This window comes from Pipistrellus hanaki (assembly GCF_964339955.1).
Source record: "Pipistrellus hanaki genome assembly, chromosome: 12".
NCBI classification, from domain to species: domain Eukaryota; kingdom Metazoa; phylum Chordata; class Mammalia; order Chiroptera; family Vespertilionidae; genus Pipistrellus; species Pipistrellus hanaki.
Window position 1 is genome coordinate 49673261 of NC_140514.1, and position 20344 is coordinate 49693604.

Genomic DNA, 20344 nt, shown 5'->3' on the forward strand with positions numbered 1-20344 from the left:
ATAGTAATCTGGTCTAATAATCAAATAGTCATGAGGCTGGTTAGCAAAAGAATATGACCAAGTTTAATACATACGTATGTACTAATGGCCCAGGAATGAAATTTGTGCACTCGGGGTGGGGCGGGGTGGGGTGGGGCAGGGAGGTCCCCCAGCCTGGCCTGTGCCCTGTCACAGTGCAGGAGCCCCGTAATCCAAGAGGTAGGCTCCACCCACCAATCCAGGGCTCCTCAATGGATTGCCCCAAAGAGGTAGGCTGGAGCCAGGGGAGGCCTGTGGATCCCTGGGCTGGGCCGTGGCAGAGGCCTGCGGACCTCAGCGCACCTGCAGACCCCCAGCTGGGGGGCGGAGGAGCCTCTCTGAGTGCCTGCGGACCCCTGGGCTGGTGCGGGGGTGGGGGGGGGGGCGGGGGGGGGGGCGGCGGGGACATGAGGCTCCAGGACAGCACAGGAGGCGGGGACCTCCCTGTGACAGTGTCCCAACCAATTTGCATATTATCCTATTATTAGATAGACTAGAGGCCTGGTGCATGAAATTTGTGTATGGTGGTCCCCTCAGCCCAGCCTGCACCCTCTCCAATCCAGGACCCCACGGGAGATATCCGACTGCCAGTTTAGGCCCAGGGATCAGGCCTAAACTGGCAGTCGAAAATCTCTCTCACAATCCTAGACAGCTGACTCCTAACTACTCACCTGCCTGCTTGCCTGATCACCCTAACTGCCCCCCTGCCAGGATGATCACCCCTAACCACCTCTGCCTGCTGACCTGATCGCCCCTAACTGCCCCTTCTGCTGACCTGGTCATCCCCAACTTCCCCCCTGCTGACCTGGTAGCCCCAACTGCCCTCCAACTACCCTCCCCTGGTCATCCCACACAGCCTGTTGTTCGGTAGTTTGGTCACCCCTCACTGCACCCCCTGCCAGCCTGGTTGCCCCACGCAGCCTGCTGTTTGGTCGTTACTGTGAGGCCATCCTGACCAATTTGCATATTACCCTTTTATTAGTATAGATGGGAACCAGGATGCATGAGAGTCAGAGATCCCTACATGCAGAAGGTTCCAAGACAGAAAGGGAACATAGGTATATCGACATCCTGAGCCAGGGGTGAGGTGAGGTGCCTTGGGGGCTTCAAAGGGCCATTGCAGGGAGAGTGCTTGTTCAGGAAATAGAAGATTTTCCTGGCATATACTAGTAGATAGGTCAGAAGAGGTAGTCTCTGATTTTCCCTTCTTATTGAAAAGGCCCCTAATTCAAGTTTTCTAGGTAGTGAAGGGAGGAGCAGAAGTTTCTTTTGAGCCCACTGCTAAAGTTGCCTTTAGCTCAGAACAATCTACATACCCAAAAGCATATCTTGGGGTAACTCATTCTGAACCCCCATCCCCTAATCCTTCCTTTCTTTGTGCATTCGGGATTTCTGTGTGCAGAGGCTGTTCTGGGCCCTGAGGACACGGTGGGTCCTTCTTCACACCTCACTGCTCCTCCTCTGCCTGTGGTAGGAGTTCTGAAAGTGTGGCATCCTGGCACCCAGTCCCAGACCCACTTCTGTTCACCCTGAGAGATGTTCCCTCGAGCCCCTGGCTTTTGCACCATCCATGTGATGGGGACCTCAGTCTTGGCTTCTCCAGCCCAGACCTCTCTCCTAAGCTTCAAGCTCATGTAGCCAACTGTCTCCTTGACATGTCCGCTTGCTGGTTATCTAGGCATCTTAAAATGAAATTCTTGATCTTTCACCAGATTTATTCCGCTCCAAATTTCTCATCTTAGAAAATAATAACACCATTGGCCAGTTCTTCCTTTTTCTCATTTTTCACGTGAATGCATCAGCAAGTTGCATCAGTTTTGTTTCTAAGGTACATCCAACATTGTCTTTTCATTGTCCCTGCTGCAGTGTTCTGGTCATGTCACTGCCAGCCCTTGCCAGCTCCACTGCAGAGGCTTCCAAGCTGGTCTCATTGCTTCAGCCTTGTCCTCACTCTGATCCTTCCTCTTTATGGCAGACCCTGTCACTTGCCTGCTGGAAATCCTTCAGTGACTTCCTGTTTTTTCAGACCGTCGCCCCGAGTCCTTCTTGCCTCCACCCAACACTACAACCCATCCCCATCCCACTCTCTTCTCTGCTGGCTAAGCGCCAGTCACACTGGTTGCCTTTCATTTCCTCAGACTCCTTTCCTCCTCCTTGCCTCAGGACCTTTGCACTCCCTCTTGTCTGCCAGGGTTCTTCCATCTGCCCTTTGGTCCCTGACACAACTCAGATATCACTTCTTCAGCAAAGCCTTCCCTGGTCACTCTTCACTGTTAGGTTTTTGCCACCTTCTTATTGACTCCCAATCATGAATTATTGTGGACTTTCTTGCACAATCAGAAAGTACTTGTCTATAATGACCCTGTTTACTTATGACGTCTTCTTAGAGAATGTGCTCAGGAAGGACAAGGTCTTGGTCTCTTCCAAGGCAGTGCCTGACCCATAGTAGTAGTCACTAATATTCATGACGACAATGGCTCAGCAAGTGAATGCCAGCCCCTAGGTGTTGTCTCTGAATCACTTTTCTAACCCCTGACTCCACCAAGAGTATTATAGTTTTCTCTGCCGTCTACGGCTGGGCAGGAGTGCATTATTTTTTTTACTGCTGACAGTATGAAGGTGCTACACTGTGTTATTATCCATTTGTTTTTTGAACATTTTGGGATATTTATGGCTACTGACTATTGTGAATAAAGCAACTATGAATATTTATGTGCGAGTGTCTTGGGAACATATATTTTTATTTCCCTTGGATAAATAGCTGTGAGAGCAATGGCTGAGTTGTATGTAGGCATATGTTTAGCTTTTAAAGAAACCAAAACTGCCCTCGTTGGTTTGGATCAGTGGATAGAGCGTCAGCCTGAGGACTGAAGGGTACTTGGTTCGATTCTGGTCAAGGGCACATGCCCAGATTGTGGCCTCGATCCCCAGTAGGGGGCGTGCAGGAGGCGGCCAAGCAATGATTATCTCTCATCAGCGATGTTTCTATCTCTTTCTCCCTCTCTACAATCAATAAAAATATTTAATGAAGAAACCAGGACTCTGTTTTCCAAAGAGTTGTACCGTGGTGCATTCCCCACTTTCCAGTTGCTCCATCCACATCCTACTTGATAGGGTTCGTCTTTTCACTTTTAGATATTCTAATGGATGTGAAATGGTAGATTACTGTGTTTTCATTTGCACTTCATTCCTCTGGTATCTACTTTTGGATTGGATTTAGAAAAGACCTTTGTGCTTATCCTTTTTGGTGAAGTGCAACTTTGGGTCTTTTTCCTATTTCCATATACATCTTAAGAATCACCTTGACATTTAAAAAATATATTTTTATTGATTTTTTTATAGAGAGGAAAGGAGAGGAATAGAGAGTTAGAAACATCTATGAGAGAGAAACATCTATCATCTGCCTCCTGCACACTCCCTACTAGGGATGTGTCCGCAACCCAAAGTACATGCCCTTGACTGGAATCGAACCTGGGACCCTTCAGTCTACAGGCCGATGTTCTATCCACTGAGCCAAACTGATTAGGACCAGCTTGACATTTTTTACAAAAATTCTGCTGTAATTTTTATTTGCAATTTTATTGAATTTATAGATCAATTTAGGAGAAGATGACATTTTACTAATATTGAGATTTCCAATTCATGAACGTCTGTCCATTTACTGGTATTTAGGTCTTCAATTTCTCCGTGTTTTGTTTTGTTTTAATTTGTTTATTTTTGTTTGTTTGTTTTTATAGTTTTGGGGGTAGAGATCTTAATGTCATTTGTAAAATTTATTTTTAAATATTTTCTGGTTTTGATGCTGATAAGTAGTCTATTTGATTTCATTTACCATTTGTTCACTATTAATATATAGAAAAATGGACTTTTGTGTATTGATCTTATACTTCCAACCTTGATACATTCACTTATAAGTTCTGAGTTTTTGTTATTGTAGGATCCTTGGATTTTCTAGAGAGACCTGCCAATAGACATAGTTTTACTTTTACTTTCCCAATCCTTACCCTTTATCTCTGTGGCCTATTTCCTGTTTCTCTGGCCAGGACCTCCCAGCATGTGCTGCATGGAAGTGGTGACAGTAAACATCTCTGCTCCCCATGATTGAGTGATGTTAACTGTGGGTAGAAACCCTTCATTTGGGCCAAAGAAGTTTCCTCCTATTACCAGTTGGCTGAAAAAAAAATTGATTGATTGATTGATTGATTTTAGGTGAGGGACTGGTGGGGGAGAGATCGATTTGCTGTTCCACTTATTTATGCATTCATTAGTTGATTCTTGTATTTTGTATGTGCCCTGACTGGGGATGGAACCCTTAACACACAAAAGTCCAGGTAGCTCTAACCAACTGAGATAGATACCTGACCAGGGCATAAAATTTTTATTTTTATCATGAAGGGTGTCAGATTTTGTCAAGTTTGTTTTCTGCATCTACTGAGATACTTGTATGGTTTTTCTTTGTTACTCTCTCAGTATACATCGATTTGCTTTTCAAATGTCAGTTTTGCATTCCTGGGATAAACTCTACCTGGTCTTGACGTATTTTGGTGGATTTGAAATTGTGTGAATGATTTTCAAATTTTTGTTTTTTTCTGTTTCACCCCCAATCTGGGGTAACAATGACTGGATAGACTGCTGTTACTTCTGATGCTGACTACTTAGAGTGATTCCACACTCCACAGGCACAGGGTCAAGTCCTCCACAAGACTACCCTCACTTTACATGCCAGCCACAATCTGGGGTGACAGTGGTGTCCCCAGGACCCTGCACTTCCTGCTGACGGGTTATAAATGTGGAAATTCTCATGACCATCTCCAGTTGGGTAATTTGCTAGAACAGCCCAGTGTTAATGTATGAAAACATTCAAACTTGTAAAGAATTTTTTTGAGTTTATTTGAGCCTATCTGTCCACAATTGCCAGGAAGCAAAATCTCAAGATACTGGGATAATGCCCCCAAATAGTGGCTTTTCACCTATTTTTATAAATTACCATCAAAGGTGGATATGTAAGTGGGTTACGTTAAATCCATTGGTGATAGGTGAGGGCCGTGCTCGGCAAACTGTGGCTTGAGAGCCACATGCGGCTCTTTGACCCCTTAATGTGGCTCTTCCACAAAATTCCATGGCCTGGGCAAATCTATTTTGAAGAAGTAGCGTTAGAAGAAGTTTAAGTTTAAAAAAATTGGCTCTCAAAAGAAATTTCAATCGTTGTACTGTTGATATTTGGCTCTGTTGACTAATGACCACTGGGTTAGGGAGGTGGGAGAAAGCCTAGAGGGGAAACCTCTGGGATTGGATAAAAAGTAAAATGATGGACACGTGCTTCTTTTATGCAGTTAACAGTCAACAATTAACATAACAGCAATAACAATGAGGGAATTTGTGGTCTCTGCCCAGGCAACTTTTGGTGTGCTCTGCAGGGGGGGTCTGGAAAAAGGAAAGTTAAAAGTTACCCTGACTTTTCACAGGTATGTTGTTATCTTAGATGCAAAAAGACAATGGGCTCGGTAAAGATTGAAGTTGATCTTTGTCAGGGAAGCTACTGGCCTAGGACATGACTACCATTTGTTAACTGCTTTTTAATTAAAAGTTTTAATTTCAAACCATCCTTCACAGTTACTTTAAGTCTCTGAGTATACAAGTCCACCATGCAGGCCTTCCCTAACCATTAGTCTTCATTATATATATATATATATATATATATATATATATATATATATATATATATATATAATTTTTTTAATTGAGTTTTTACAGAGAGAGGGATAGAAAGCTAGAAACATCAATGAGAGAGACACATCCATCAGCTGCCTCCTGCACACCCCCTACTGGGGATGTGCCTGCAACCAAGGTACATGCCCTTGACCGGAATTGAACCCGGGACCCTTTGGTCTGTAGGCCAACGCTCTATCCACTGAGCCAAACTGGTTTTGGCCCATTACAGTCTTATTACCAAGGGTGCACACAGGATGAGGTCTGGGAGGGTCCTCATGGAACTAAGGTGTGTCTTCCCGGGCACTTCTGTGTATTCACCTAACAGGAAACTGTTCTGAGTTTCAGGGTCCAGAGATTTTTGTCGGGGTTTCGTCACATGGGCACAACTGATGAAACCATTGGCCATGTGACTGAACAGTTCCCAGCCCTCCCTCTGCTCTCTAGGGGCTGGAGGATGGGCTGAGATTCCCAGCCCTCTGGTCAAGTGGTCAGTCATTCTGGTGACCACCCCCATCCTGAAGCTATCTAGGGACCCCAGCATGTGTCACCACTCCTGTCAGGAAATTCTAAGCGACAAAAGCCAGTCAAATTCTTTATTGTAAACAGTGCCTTTTCAGGGAATTGGTTTATGAGTTGTTTTTGTAATGCCAGTTTAGGTATGTGGGTTTACCTCATAAAACTAGTTAGGACTGCTCCCCCTCCTCTCTTTTCTGAAAGCATTTAGTCACATTGGTATTACTTTGAGAAAACAATTCCTAAGGTTCAGTGGAGGCTGGAACCTCCTGTCATGCAAGTCATAGGTTAGTGTATTGTTTAATGTTGAGTCTGAGGCTCATTGAAATCCCCAGGCCTTTTTTCTCATTAAATTGCTGCAAAGCCGAAACTCTCCAGCTCCTTGCCTACTTGTCTTTGAAATAGCATCCTTTGCCCTTATAAAAGTTTAACTCATTGTCCCAGCCTTTTGAGCCCATTTCCAACCTTCATTCATTGGGTTAGCAGATTTTCTCTCTGCTTTGTGCCAACTGCCGTTTTGTTGTTGATGGAAATCTAGATTCTGATCTAACCAAGAGCGAAGCCAGAGGCCTGTTAATAAAGGCAGCCTCTGAGTTGACCTCAGTTCATTCATCCAATTCTCTTGGCTACTGTTTAACCCATGGTGAGTCTGCTGACTTTTATTTTCTCCATTTATTTCTCCATCTTGTGTTCTGAGACATTCCTTGATACATCAGTCTAGTTAGTAACCATCATAGAAAGACTAGAAATCAGTTTGGAATTCGTTTTGAAATCAGGCCTGACTTATTGGTGGTGAGCTGAACTCCTGGATAAGATAGTTTTCCGCATTCCTATAGGCACCAACTTAATACCCCTCTTTTAAACAAAAAATCTTTATTTTTGAAAGTATTACATATGTCCCCCTTTTTTCTCCATTGACCCCTTCTAGCCTGTCCCCGTACCCCGCACCAGGCCTTCACCACCCTGTTGTCTGTGTCCGTGGGTTATGCATATATGCATACTAGGTCTTCGGTTGATCTCTTCCCACCCACCCTTCTATCCCCACCTTCCCTTTGAGATTTGACAGTCTGTTCCATGCTTCTATGTATGTCTCTGGATCTTTTTTGTTCATTGGATTCCACATATGAGTGAGATCATGTGATACTTGCCTTTCTCTGACTGGCTTATTTTATTTAGCATAATACTCTTCATGCTGTCTCTAAGGTGAAGTGATTTTAAGTTTTACTGTGGATTTCCATCTCTCAGTGATTCGGTACTTACCAGAATCAATCTCATTTTCCTTTTGAAAATAGGACAGACTCTGTCCATCTCTATTTATGTAGAGCTTTTCTTCTTCTCTATGTTTTCACAGAAATTAGAAGTGTGTTTCTGTAATAACACTGAAGGCCACATGTAATTTGTCTCAGCTCGGAGGTATGATTTATTTCCAAGTGGCTAGATGCATCCTCACTACTGCCACCTATTTGGGGTTTCAAGTTCTTTGCAATTTTTATTGTACTTTCTCTAGTTTGATTTTCACCCCCTTTGGTAGAGAAGATTGGTGCAAAATAGGAACTGAGAAGTTTATATCCCAATAATGTGCTTTTCAAAATAACCTTTATGTGTAACTATGATTGCACGAAGCTACATCTGTGATAAATTTACATAGAACCATGCATGGGAAAACACGAGCCCAGGTATAATTGGTGAAATCTGAATACTTCTATGGCTGGTACCAGGGTCAGTTTCCTGGTTTTGACTGTAGACTCTAGTTATGTTAACTGTTCATTCTGGGGACATAGGCTGAAGGAAACAGAATTTTCCCTGTATACTTTTTTTTAATGTTTTTATTGATTATTTAGAAAGAGAGGAAGAGAAAGGGATAAAGTGATAGAGATATCAATGAAAATGAAATTGCATGCCCGCTACTGGGGATCAAGCTTACATAAAGCTGGGCTGGTGTCCTGACCAGGAATCGAAATGGTGACCTCTTGGTTCCTGGATAGATGCTCAACCACTGAGGCATACCAATCAGGCTCCCTATATATTTCTCTACACCTTTCTGTGATCTATAATTAATTCAAAGTAAGATAATTTTTAAAGCTTTGGTTTGCATAACTATTAAATTATTTTGTGTTAAAGTGTAGAAAATTCAGAGAAGTATTTTTTCAGCTTATTACACAATTACAATGAAAACATTGATGTATTTTCTTCCTAATTTTTTTCTATAAGTATATGTGTATGTGTATATATAAGTGAGTTTCCTTCAAGTGAGGATGATAATACTTAGGCAGATTAATTCCAGCCCTTTTACTACACAAATAATGTCAACACATATTCACTGTAAAACATTCAAACCATAGACATAAAGCGAAATGTGAACATCTCCCCTTTTTCTCTATACTTTCACTGCCCTGGGCAATGAAATCTACTGTCAGCCTTCGGTTTACCTGTTCTCAGGCTCTTCCCAGTTCTTAAAATACCCTCATATATGTGCTTATACATGAATGGGATACACACATCCATGGCCAAGCCACATAGCTCTTTCTGAATGTCACTACTCAGTGGCCTGTCTCGTTTGTGACAGTTGCCACAGTGAGTGGATGGACCGTAATTCATGTAACCATTCCCTTGTTGATAAACATGTTTTAATTTTTTTTTTAATTGTTAGGTTGTTTTAATTTTTTTTTCGTTGCTTATGTAGACATCTTGGTACCCATATGTGTTTCTTCTCTGAAAAGCTTGCTGGACACCCTGACCTTGTCTTTGCAGTCAGAGCGCCTCTTCATAACTCTTGTACCTCCCACCAATAGTGCAGAACCATCTGCGTGTCTGCCCCTAAGTTATGAACCGGTGTGATTATCATATATTAATTATTAATTAGCTTAGCCCCATCACCCCACACAGTGCCTGGCATAAGAGAACTGTGTGAGTGAATGAACAATGAATGACAAACACTCCCGTGTCTTAGGTCCCTTCACAGGAACAAAGGGACACAGTGATAGTAAAGTAACTTGCATTAGTATAATTAGTTTTGCGACTTAGTCTTATCTCTTTTCTCATATATCTCTAGCCAGTTCTGTGAAATTAAAATATATTTTTGCTTTTCTTTAAAATATATTTTTATTGATATCAGAGAGTAAGGGAGAGGAAGAGAGAGATAGAAACAACAATGATGAGAGAGAATCATTGATCAGATGCCTCCTGCACACTTTCTACCCTGGAAGCAGCCCACAACCCAGGCATGTGCCCTGACCTGGAATCCAACCCTGACCCACTGAGCCACACCGGCCTGGCAGTACAGGGTTTCTTACATCCACTTTGTAGACGCAGAGGGAGAAAGGGCCCAGGGTTCAGGCTTCTGACACGGGACTTGTGCTGTGCCATCAGTCAGACCCAGTCAGCCACTCGGGCTGTGCCCAAGCACCTGAATTTTGTAATGTTGGACAAGAATGACATAGAATGTTATCCTAACTTATTCCTGGTTTTTATTCTGAGGACCTTTGGTGTGGTGCCTGAGTCTTCCCAGTAGTTCAGGCCTTTCTGACCTGAGATGCCTTTGGAGCTTACATGCCGATGTAAAGCCAGGTGTTTGCAGGGAGACGCTGTTCTGTCTTATTATTATTTTTTTTTTAACTATTTATTGTTGAAAGTGTTACACGTGTCTCGTTTTTCCCCCACAGTTCTGTCTTGAAATTAGCCCTCAAGTAAACCTTTCTGATCCCTGACTGAGAGAATTCTGAGACCCATGGAAGTGCTTGAAGAGCCCTGATGCCGGAGGCTGCTCTGAGCAAGCACGTTTATAAACAGGAAGTCACACACCTTGTCCCTTTGATACCATTTTTTTCTCTAGTGATGTAGGAGCTATCTTTAAGAGACAAGGGCAAAAAAGGCTTTTGTCTACAGGACGTTATTCTAAGTCAACAAGCCAGTCTCAAAGGATTCTACGCTGTAGGATCCATTTCTATATCAGCCTCAGAATGACCTGGTGATAGTGATGGCAGACAGACGCTCTTGCCGGGGATAGTTGGAGGAGCATGTTTCTAAAAGGAGTGGCAGGAATGAGCTTCTTTTTGGTGATGGAACAGTTCTGTTTCTGTACACAGCCTGTGATAAAATTGCATAGAGCCATACACTCCTCCTTCCCCAAGCAAAACGAAAACTGGCGGAATCTGAATCAGGCCTGTATTTTAGTTCATGGTATTGCACCAAGTCAATTTCCTGGTTTGGGTCAGAGTCCCTTGATTAAGTAAGATCTTATCAGCAGGGGAAGCTGAGTGAAGGGTGGACCGGAACTCTGTACTATTTCTGTAATTTCTTATTAATTGAAAATTATTTCAAAACAAAGGGTTTGTGTGGGGGTTTTTTGGTCTTTTTTTTTTTTTTTAGAACTACTTTGTTATGGGCAGAATTCAACCCTCTACCCCACCCCCCACCCCCCAAATAACAGGACTGTAAAAAGCATTTGATGCATGGTATTTAACCAGGGGATATATTGATTATAGACTTGAGGTTTGGTTCCCCAACTGTGACATAGAAACTAATGCCACTTCACTGCTATGTGTCCCTAGGCAAGCTACCCCACTGCTTTATAGAAAGCAGGGGTGATATATGTCTACTTCATGGCCATTTACGGGGATTCAGTGAAATGATGAAGGAAAAGTCCTTGGTACAGAAACAGCCGTCAGGAAGGACTCAGATGTGACCCAATCTAAATGTCACATGCAGTAGTTCCCAACTCACTGTCAGGTGTGAGCTACCTTCCTAAGAAGAGTGGCGGACTGATGCTGATCCTTCTGTTTTTAAAGACTCGTTTTATATTTAAATCTACACTTAGAAAACAGCTAAGCTAGTTTTTGTTTCAGTTAGGTGGGTATGCTTAGTAATTAATAATCATTGTAATAACAACAGTAATGTTACTGAACGCAAGGGATTTGACCAAACGCGGGGCACTGTTATAGGCACCTCTCACCAGCACCAGAGAGGTGTTATCAGACAGGACATCCGCCCGAGTCAGTGGGAGCGGGCTGTTCCCAACCTCGACCCTTGCCTTCTCACATAAATGAATTTATAGGAGAGTCCTTGACGCTTTTGTGAAAAGCCAATTTATTAAAGCGATTAAAGCATGCACCTTTATTGAAAAGGCAAAGCAAGCAAACCTGACTTTGAATACAGATGGCTCTCAGTTAATCTGAAGAGCACTTGGGTGGGGGTCTGAGGGGTTATGTACCTTCCTGTCTGTAGGTCTCAGAGTCCCTCTGCTGACTATTTTGGTACAGATTAATTCTCAAGGACGCCCCCCCCCCCTTTTTTTTTTTTTTACTCTGTCGTGGCCTTCCCAGAATTCATGAGAAGCACCTGGCAACTTTGCCTTGCCAAGCCTGAGACTGCTGGCTTCTCTGCTTAGGGGGCAGAACAGTCCTTTTTTTCTTTTCCCATCACCCCCTCCCTTTCTGCACGCTCTCCTTAGGGAGGTTTTTAACCATTTGCTCTGTGTCCTTGGCTGGGGAGGATAATGGCTGGTTAGTTACAAGCTGGCTGCAAACTGCCTCGCACCTTTGGCTTCCTTCTACCTTTCCTGACTCAGTTTCCCTATTCCTCTGCCCTGAATCCTGTAACAGTACTGCTCTAGGTAGTTTTATTTACTTTAAAGACAAAGACTTTATTTCCAAAGCTGCTCTCCGCAAGGGAGGCTGAGCCACTGCTTAGATGTATTATTTGGTCAATTGGGTGTTGATTTCTTCTTTGTAGTTTGGCTGCATTTATCAAGTTTCACCTCCCCCCACACTCCTCCAAGCTCCTTCTGTTTACAGCTGGTCTGCAAAATACTGTGCTACATTTTAACATTTAGCCAGAATAACGTTTAGTAATAACATTTATAACTGCCCTGACCTTGAGGTCCTGGTCCTATTGAACAATAACATGACTAGAATTTATATAAACAGTTCATTCTTCTCACAGTGCTTTCTGTAGAGATTTACTTTGAACCTTATAGCAAGGCGTGATAGGCATTTTTAATACCATTTTACAGATCATAAAAAAAATTGGAATGAGTTAGGGGCACCTACATGCTTAATTAAGTTCTAGTCTTTACATGGAGACTGGCACGATCCTGATAAAACACGTGAGATTTTGTCTCCTGCTCAGAGCTCCAGGTTTCCCACCCACTGAGAGGACAAAGCAAAGGCCTGTCCCAGCTGTTTTTCTGCCAGACCCTTCCCTCGCCTCCTGTGAAAGCTTGGCCCATTCCCTCGCCCCAGCTTTCCGCTGAGGCCATTTTTCCGGGAGCCAGTCTGATCCACGTATTGAAAATCACAGCCCACTTCTCCAGTCACCTCTGGCCCTCTGATCCTCTTCTGTCACCTTCTGAGATCTTATAAGGTTATCATTTCCCGCCCTTTCCCTCCATGGGACCGTGAGATCCGTAAGGACAAGGGCCTTTGTTTACTCGTGGGCGCACCCCAAGTCCTGGGACAATGTGTGGCCACGAAGCGAGTGAGTTCCCGGCAGACAGTGAGTTCAGAGTGAGTGCGCATAAGCTCCTTCATTGATGCAGCATATATTGTATTTTATTTATTTGTTTGTTTGTTTTTGCCTTTTTGGGTAGAAAGATAGACACCAGGGAGGGAAATGAGAGGAGAGGATTGCTTCATCCAGAACTCAAAGAATTGACCTAACTGTACTTAGAAGTTGCTTCCTCAGCAGTTCTGTTCTTCCCTGCAGGGAACATCCTGTTACTGAAAGTTCCTTAAAATATCTTTCAGACTTTGTATCAGAAGTTATTTTTTTGTTTGTTTGTTTTTTAACCAGCAGAGAACCTAGCAAGAGGGCCCTGAGCCACCTACGGGTTGGGTGAGCTGTCATGGAGTAAGGGGGGCCATGGGCAGAGGACAGAGCTCAGAGGGCTGGGCACTCGGGAGAGTGGGTGGCAGGGCGGAGACTGAGGGCTGGAGCATGTTTTCCCTGGAAAGCCACAAGGGTTTGGGTATAAAACATGCAGGGCTATTCCAGTCCCGTGGTTATTGTGCGTCCAGTCGGAGGACGGGGCCGTGTCTCCTGCGCACGCCCGTTGCTGTGTCCAGCCCAGGCTGAGAAATGAGTCTCTTGCTGGGCATCTCGTGCCCAAAGAAGTGTAATTGAATGCAGAAAGCAAAGAGGGCTGTATCTGGCCTGCAGTGCCCTCCTGGTTTTGGAGAAAGCTCACTGGTTGGGACCAGCTTCCACGCTCTCTGCTGGCTTCTGTTAAGCCGTCTGATGAGAGCTGCTGTCATCAGTAGTTTGGCTCCTTCTGGGCGGTTCTGAAAGGGGGTGGTGCCTGGTGCCAGGGATTTTGCTACAGATGGTTTTCCTGACTTTGTGTTCACTCTGTAAGGAAACACAAAGAGGGAAATGGACTTCCCGCTTAACCTGAAGTCATGCCCTGTGATAAGCAGTTTCACTTCCTGAGAGGATAAACCCTGAGCCTGAAGGGCAGTCAGGGAACATCTCAGTGAAACCCACCGCCCTCCTGATTTACGGGAGGGCCAGCTCTTCCCCCCGTGACTTGTATTTTGTACTCAAGTGTTTACCAAGAGTCTTGGCAACAGTCTCGGTTTCAGCCTGCAGATGTCTGTTCAAACACACACACACACACACACACACACACACACACACACACGCACACTCGCAGCCACCTCCTGTGTCTTCTGATTGAGCCAAAGCTGATTGATCTAAATATAAGTCAAGTTTTGCAAGTTCATGGAGCCTAGGGATATATGGGCATCTTAGCTGAGAGCTTACTCCCTAGAAGGTTAAAGTGATACTCCCGAGTGAAATGCAGTGCCACAGGCCGGCTGACACAGTGATCGGCAGTCCCAGCCCCAGGCAGAGGCTTGGAGAGGCCAGTGTCTTCATCCTCACCTAGGATCTTTCCTAAAACCCACGTCAGACAAAGTGCCCGAGGTCCAGAAGTGGGGACAGCTCTTCTGTTCCACCCCCTGCTTCCCTATCATTCATTGCTCCCTCACTACACAGGGGGAAAGGCCCCCTCAGATTTATCTCGAGTCATTGTGGGGGCCTCGGCTCTCCAATGCTTTGGTCTAAAGGTCACTGTAAAATTCATCTTAAAAATGATTGAGAACCCGGGGTTCTGCCTCTTGATATGCACTGGATTTGGAATTAAAACGGAAAACTTTTGTAACAAGAATACGCAAGCACATATTCCAGTAGCTAATAGAGCTAACGACCTCACACAGCGTACAGCCCCTGGAAAATTACACCTGACAGTAGAGGAGTTTTCCTTTAGAATGTCAGGACATCATTCAGGGTGGCTGAAATTCCATCCTTTGCAGCCGCTTAAATTGGGAACAGTCTAAGATGCAAACCTCAAAATGTGTGAGAAGGCTACATGTATTTTTTAAAATTCTTTGGGGGGAAATCAAGCAGAAGATACAAAGACCCCAGAGGCAGGGCCGCCTCAGGTGCCCTTTTAGAGCTGTAGCTGACAGGTTTCAAGGAAACACTTCTCTCCGGGGCGATCAGTATTTCCTAAACCACCACACAAGCCATTGGTGGTTTGATCCTTCACCCGAGAGGAGGTGGCCAGCTGAGGAAAGCCTGGTTCTTACGCGAACTGTAGTTTCTTGGCACCTGGAATTGTTGGGAGAATCTAGCCCAGCCATCCAGGGAGGATTTTCCTCCAGTCTGATGGAAATACTGCTCATCTCAGAAAGGAGGAGCCCCCGAGATGTCTATTCGATTCTGACATAACGCCTTAGAGAGGAAGCGGTGACCACAGGGTGGTAGGACTGAGGCCCCTCCGTTTGCTGGTCCTCGGGGGGGGGGGGGGGGGGCGTGTCTGGTCAGCAGATCTCTGTCCACAGGACAGATTCCCATCTGGACGGCAAAGAGCAGAGCCAGCAGGGATTTCTCTCTGCACATGGAGCTGCTCAGGAGAAGCCCCAGCACAAAAGGGATCCGATTTCCATTTCTTCCTAGATCTGCTGCCAGGCAGGGTCTCCGCCTCTTGGCTGAGCATCTCTTGGTTCATGCCTGGCAGCGTGGTCCCTTTTGGTTTTTTAAACATTTCATTCTTTGTTCATGACAAGCTTTGAATTTTATAGTTACCAGATGGAACGGTCCCTATACAAGTAGATGGACAGAAGAAAACAAAATAAACTCTTCAGGCAAGAGGCAAATGGTGGTGTGTTTTCAGGAATTCTGTTTATCTGACTGCCTTCCTCCGGTTCATGATGTGGACTCTGTGCCAGGGACAGGCATAGAGAAGTTTCCGGATTAAAGTAGAGGGCATCTATGGCAGTGATTTTCTTTAAAAATAACCTTTTCCCTCTTTAGGATAGTTTTAGATTTGTAGAAAAGTTGTGGAAGTGGCACAGAGAATTCCCACCCCCACTCTCCGCTCATACTGACATCTTCCTCAGTGGCACGTTTGAGACAATGAATGAACCGATACCGATGTCCTGTTACCAACTAAAGCCCGAAGTTGGTTCACACTTACTTTGTTTTTACTTAATCCCTTTGCTGTTCCAGGATTTCCTCCGGGATTTAGTTTCCATGTCTTCCTAGGCTCCTCTTGGCTGTGACAGTTTCTCTAACTGATTTTGCTTTTTAATGGCTTTGGCAGTTATTTTAAAATGTATTTTTATTGAATTTATTGGGGTGACATCCTATATAATAAAAGCCTATTAGGCTAAGTGTCCATCGACCAGTTGGCCGTTCAACAAATCAAAGCACAATATGCTAACGATATGCTAAGACCGCTCAACCGCTTGCTCTGACATGTACTGACCACCAGGGGCAGATGTTCTGATCTGTATGTTAGTTTGCTGCTGGGGTCTGGCCAATCAGGACTGAGAGAGACAGGCCAGACATACTCTGAAGCTCTCCCACAGCCCCTCCCTGGTTGGCCAAATTCCCATGTCTCTCCCCAGCCCCGATCATGCACCGGTTGGGACCCTCAGCCTGGCCTGCACCCTCTCACAATCCAGCACCCCTCAGGATGTTGGAGAGCTGGTTTTGGCCTGATCCCACAGCCTGGCCTAGGGACCCCCCCCCCCCCCCATTGGTGTCAAATTTGTACACCGGGCCTCTAGTTGATTAATAAAAGTACATAGGTTTCAGGTGTACAATTCTATACTACATCATCTGTATATTGTATTGTGTGTTCACTAACCCAAATAAATCTTCTACTGTCATCATTCCCTTTACCTTCCCTCTGGTAATCACCATTCTATTGTCTGTGTCTGTGAGGGTTGTTTTTGTTTTGTTTTGTTTTGCTTTGCTTTAATTCTTTAAGCTCTTCCACCTAGCCCTCTAACCCTCCTCCCTTCTCACTGCAGTCAGAATGACCCTGACAGTTTTGAGGAGGATAGGGCAGATTTTTTGTAGAGTGTCCCATGGTTGGACCTGTCTGAAGTTTTTTCTCATGAGTAGACTTGGGTTATTGGTTCTGGGGAGAAAGACTACAGAGGGGAAGTGCCATTTACATCACATCTTATCTAGGATGCATTTTGTCAGAGTAACTTACTGTAGGTGTTGACCTTGATCATCTGGGTGAGCCAGTGTTCACCAGTTTCTCCGCATTAAATTTTCCCTTTTATTTTTCTTTCCACACTGTCCTCTTTGGAAGGAAGTCGCTGGGCGCAACCTGCGCTTAAGTAGGGTGAGTGACGCTCCCTCCTGAGGGCAGAGGACCCACATTCATTACTGGGGAGGTTTGTCTGGTCTCCCCCTTTTATTTAATTATTTATAATATCCGTATAGACTCGTGGATATTTGTTTTATACGTTGCATTACAATCCAATGGCACTTCACTTATTTTCTTGCTCCAGCTGTTCCAGTTGTGGCCATTGGCAATGCTTTCAGTTGCTCCCATGTCTCTGCCGCACCCCGATCTGTGTGTGTGTGTGTGTGTGTGTGTGTGTGTGTGTGTGTTACATTTGTCCCAGGCTCATCTGACATGTCCCTTGCCCCAACTGAGAATCAACCACTTCTCCAAGGAGCCCATGTTCCTTCATTGGAAAATGGAATTAGACCAGGGTTACCTCTCTTTCTTTCTACTTGAAATTAATAAATCAGAGGTCTTCACACCTTGGGAATGATAAAATCCTTTTTTATTTAGCGCTATTATCTTTGTGTAGTAACAATCCCTGACAATGGTATAATTCCTTGAGTTGACTGATTTTTACTAAGGACTCGTTACAGCAGATCATCTGAAATTTTTAAAAATATATTTCTTTATTGATTTCAGAGAGGAAGGAAGAAGGAAAGAGAGAGGTAGAAACATCACTGATGAGAGAGAATCATTGATCGGCTGCCTCTTGCACTCCCCCTACTCGGGATCGAGCCCACAACCCGGGCATGTACCCTTAGCCAGAATCGAACCTGGGACCCTTCAGTCCCCAGGCTGACACTCTGTCCACTGAGCCAAACCAGCTCGGCCATGTGAAATGTTTTAAACTGGTTTTTGCACTGCTGTTCGGGGAATTGTGAAGTGTCCATGGTGTCCTGGGTGGCTACGCCACAGAGGACTATCCGGGAGCCTCAGAAACCACTTGCTTAATATCGGGGCCAGCGAGTCCCACCTCCTCGTAGAAATCTGAAAACTGAAAGCATACTGCTTTGTTAGCTAGTGCCTCGCCATCGGGGAAAATGAAAGGATGTGAATGGAGGAGCTGCCTATCAGGCCCCTCGTTGTTCCTGGTGCCTCGAGCTTAATCCCAGGCATGTTTTTATTTTTCCCCAAAAACATCAGAACTTTTTTATTATTATTATTGATTTTTTACAGAGAGGAAGGGAGAGAGATAGAGAGTTAGAAACATCGATGAGAGAGAAACATCGGGTCAGCTGCCTCCTGCACACCCCCAACGGGGATGTGCCCGCAACCAAGGTACATGCCCTTGATCGAAACCGAAACTGAGACCTTTCAGTACACAGGCCAACGCTCTATCCACTGAGCCAAACCGGTTTCGGCAACATCAGAACATTTTAAAAATTAACTTTGCGTTTAGGACTTGAAGCAGTGAACCAAGAAGTAACAGCATGCCCAGACACCCGCAGGGCTGGTCTCACGCTCTCCTTCCCCTTCAGGTCTGACCGAGACGGCCTTCTTCAGCTGTGAAGCTCACAATGACAAGGGCCTGGCCGTGTCCAAGGGCGTTCAGGTCAACATCAAAGGTGAGAAGCAGGGCCAGTTCCTGGGCAGAGTGGGGGGTTGGGGGGGCCAGGCTTCCCCACTGACTGCCTTTGTGATCTTGGACAAGTCACCGACCTCTCTGGCTGGTGTTCCCCTCAGTAAAATGGGGATCATTACACAACCTACCTGGTCTCGAGGCTTAAATGAGATCACACCAGCCAAAGCGCTCACAGCAGTGCCTGGCACATCGGTTTGGTAAACGTTTGCCAGTTTAGCTCTGCGGGGTCTGGAAAGAAAATAGGCTGAAATGTTGACCATGACCATCTTAACCCATCTTCACTTCCCTCTTCCAGCCTCAGCTAGACCCCGTTAGCCCTTGAAGAGAGCCTGGGTTGGGACAGCTGCGTCCTTGGTCCAGGAATGGGCTCCGTCCCTCCCAGGGCAGCGGGGGAAGCAGTCCTCCAGCTGCTGCCCTGAGGCGGGCGAAGGGCACGCCAGGGTCGCTCTCCTCCGGGCCCAGCCTCCCGTCTTTCTCTCCTCACCTCCCGTCCCTTCGCTTCCGCTGAGCCGGGCCATGAGGTAATGGAAGGCCCCAGCTGGTGGAGACATTCCAATCCAATGCACTGCCTCTTCCTCCTCTGTCCCTGGGATCAGACGCATTTAAATCTGAACTAAAACGGAAAGGAAAACCTAAAACCTAATAACAAAAGCGTAAATACTGTTTGTTTATGCCTCTTCAGATCACCTTCCTCACCCCCTCTCACAGGAGCTCGGCCAAGTTTTGGGTTTCAGTGTTTGTTCTTAATGAGGGGCCTTTTCGGAAAATTCACCCCAGGAAAACCCGAGCGCAGCCCATGTGGGCGCCGAGGGCTGGGGAGCTTCCGTCCTCCGGCCCAAAGGCCGTCATCACGATTTTCAAAGCTTGTGAGTGGCATACATTTATAAAGTCATTGTCGTCAGGTATAAGCATCTTAAAATTTAAACACCCACAAAAGGTGAAGCACTTCTTTAGTTTTTGTTTCATACAAACGCTCAGCTAAGATTAAATAAATAAATATATAAATAAAGCCTGTTTCCAAAACTCAGGCTTTTGGCTCTTACTTATTTAAAAATGTATGCCACACCAAGCCTCCGTTCTTCTAGTTTGTTGTTAACTGTAGCATCCGGGGCCTAATTCTGATGTGGAGAGGCCGGCCTTTTAGAGCAGGTCTGCAAATGCTCTCTTAAAGAGGAGCCGAACAGAATGCTTCTCTTCCCCCCACTCAGCAAGCTGCACATCTGCTGTAAAACTGGAACTCCTGAGCGTGGCACCCCGTGTGTGCTTAACGTGGCCCATCCTGACCTCGCTTCCCCACCTCCACGCCTCCCTCCCCCTCGCCCGCCCACGTCACCTCATTTAATCCTCACCACTGCCCGGTGCAGCAGAACCGTTACTGTCCTGGTAACAGAAGAGGGAGCTGAGCTTCGAGAGGGCTTTCCACTGTGCCCGGGCCACATCGCAGGCCAAGTGGCGATCAGATGTGCTGGTGCTCACACTGGTCCGCTCGCTGCCCCCGCAACCAGCCTCCCGTGTCCTGTGAGTGACACAAGCACTGGGGTCAGGCAGATCCCAGTTCAAGTGTCGGTTGCCCTGCTCTGTGGCCTTTCCCAGGCTTTAACTTCTCTGATCCTCAGTTTCCTCATCTGTAATGGGGACGGTAAGACGACCCCTCTGCTAGGGTCCTAATAATAAGGAAATGAGGTGGAGGCCATGACAAGGGAGCACATGGTAAGCACACAGCATCATCAGTCACCATTTTTTATTATGTGTGATTATTATTTTAAGAGTTCGATTTAGCACAAGAAAATAAGACACACATACACACACACCCCACACACAAAACTTCAGATTCTCTTTAGATTCTGATTGAAACACCTGTCCACATCTCACATGTTGCCGAGGACATAGCACGCTCATTATGGTCACACACAAACACACACACACAAACA

General features: G+C 45.4%; 1 protein-coding gene across 1 annotated transcript in view; it reads left to right on the forward strand.

Annotated features, from left to right (window-relative positions):
• Positions 1-20344, forward strand: part of MERTK (MER proto-oncogene, tyrosine kinase) — a 104643-nt gene that overhangs the window by 37723 nt on the left and 46576 nt on the right. Inside the window, exon 5 of the mRNA XM_084900216.1 lies at positions 18310-18396. Coding sequence (XP_084756342.1) covers positions 18310-18396 — 87 coding nt within the window. The remainder of the gene's footprint in view (positions 1-18309; positions 18397-20344) is intronic.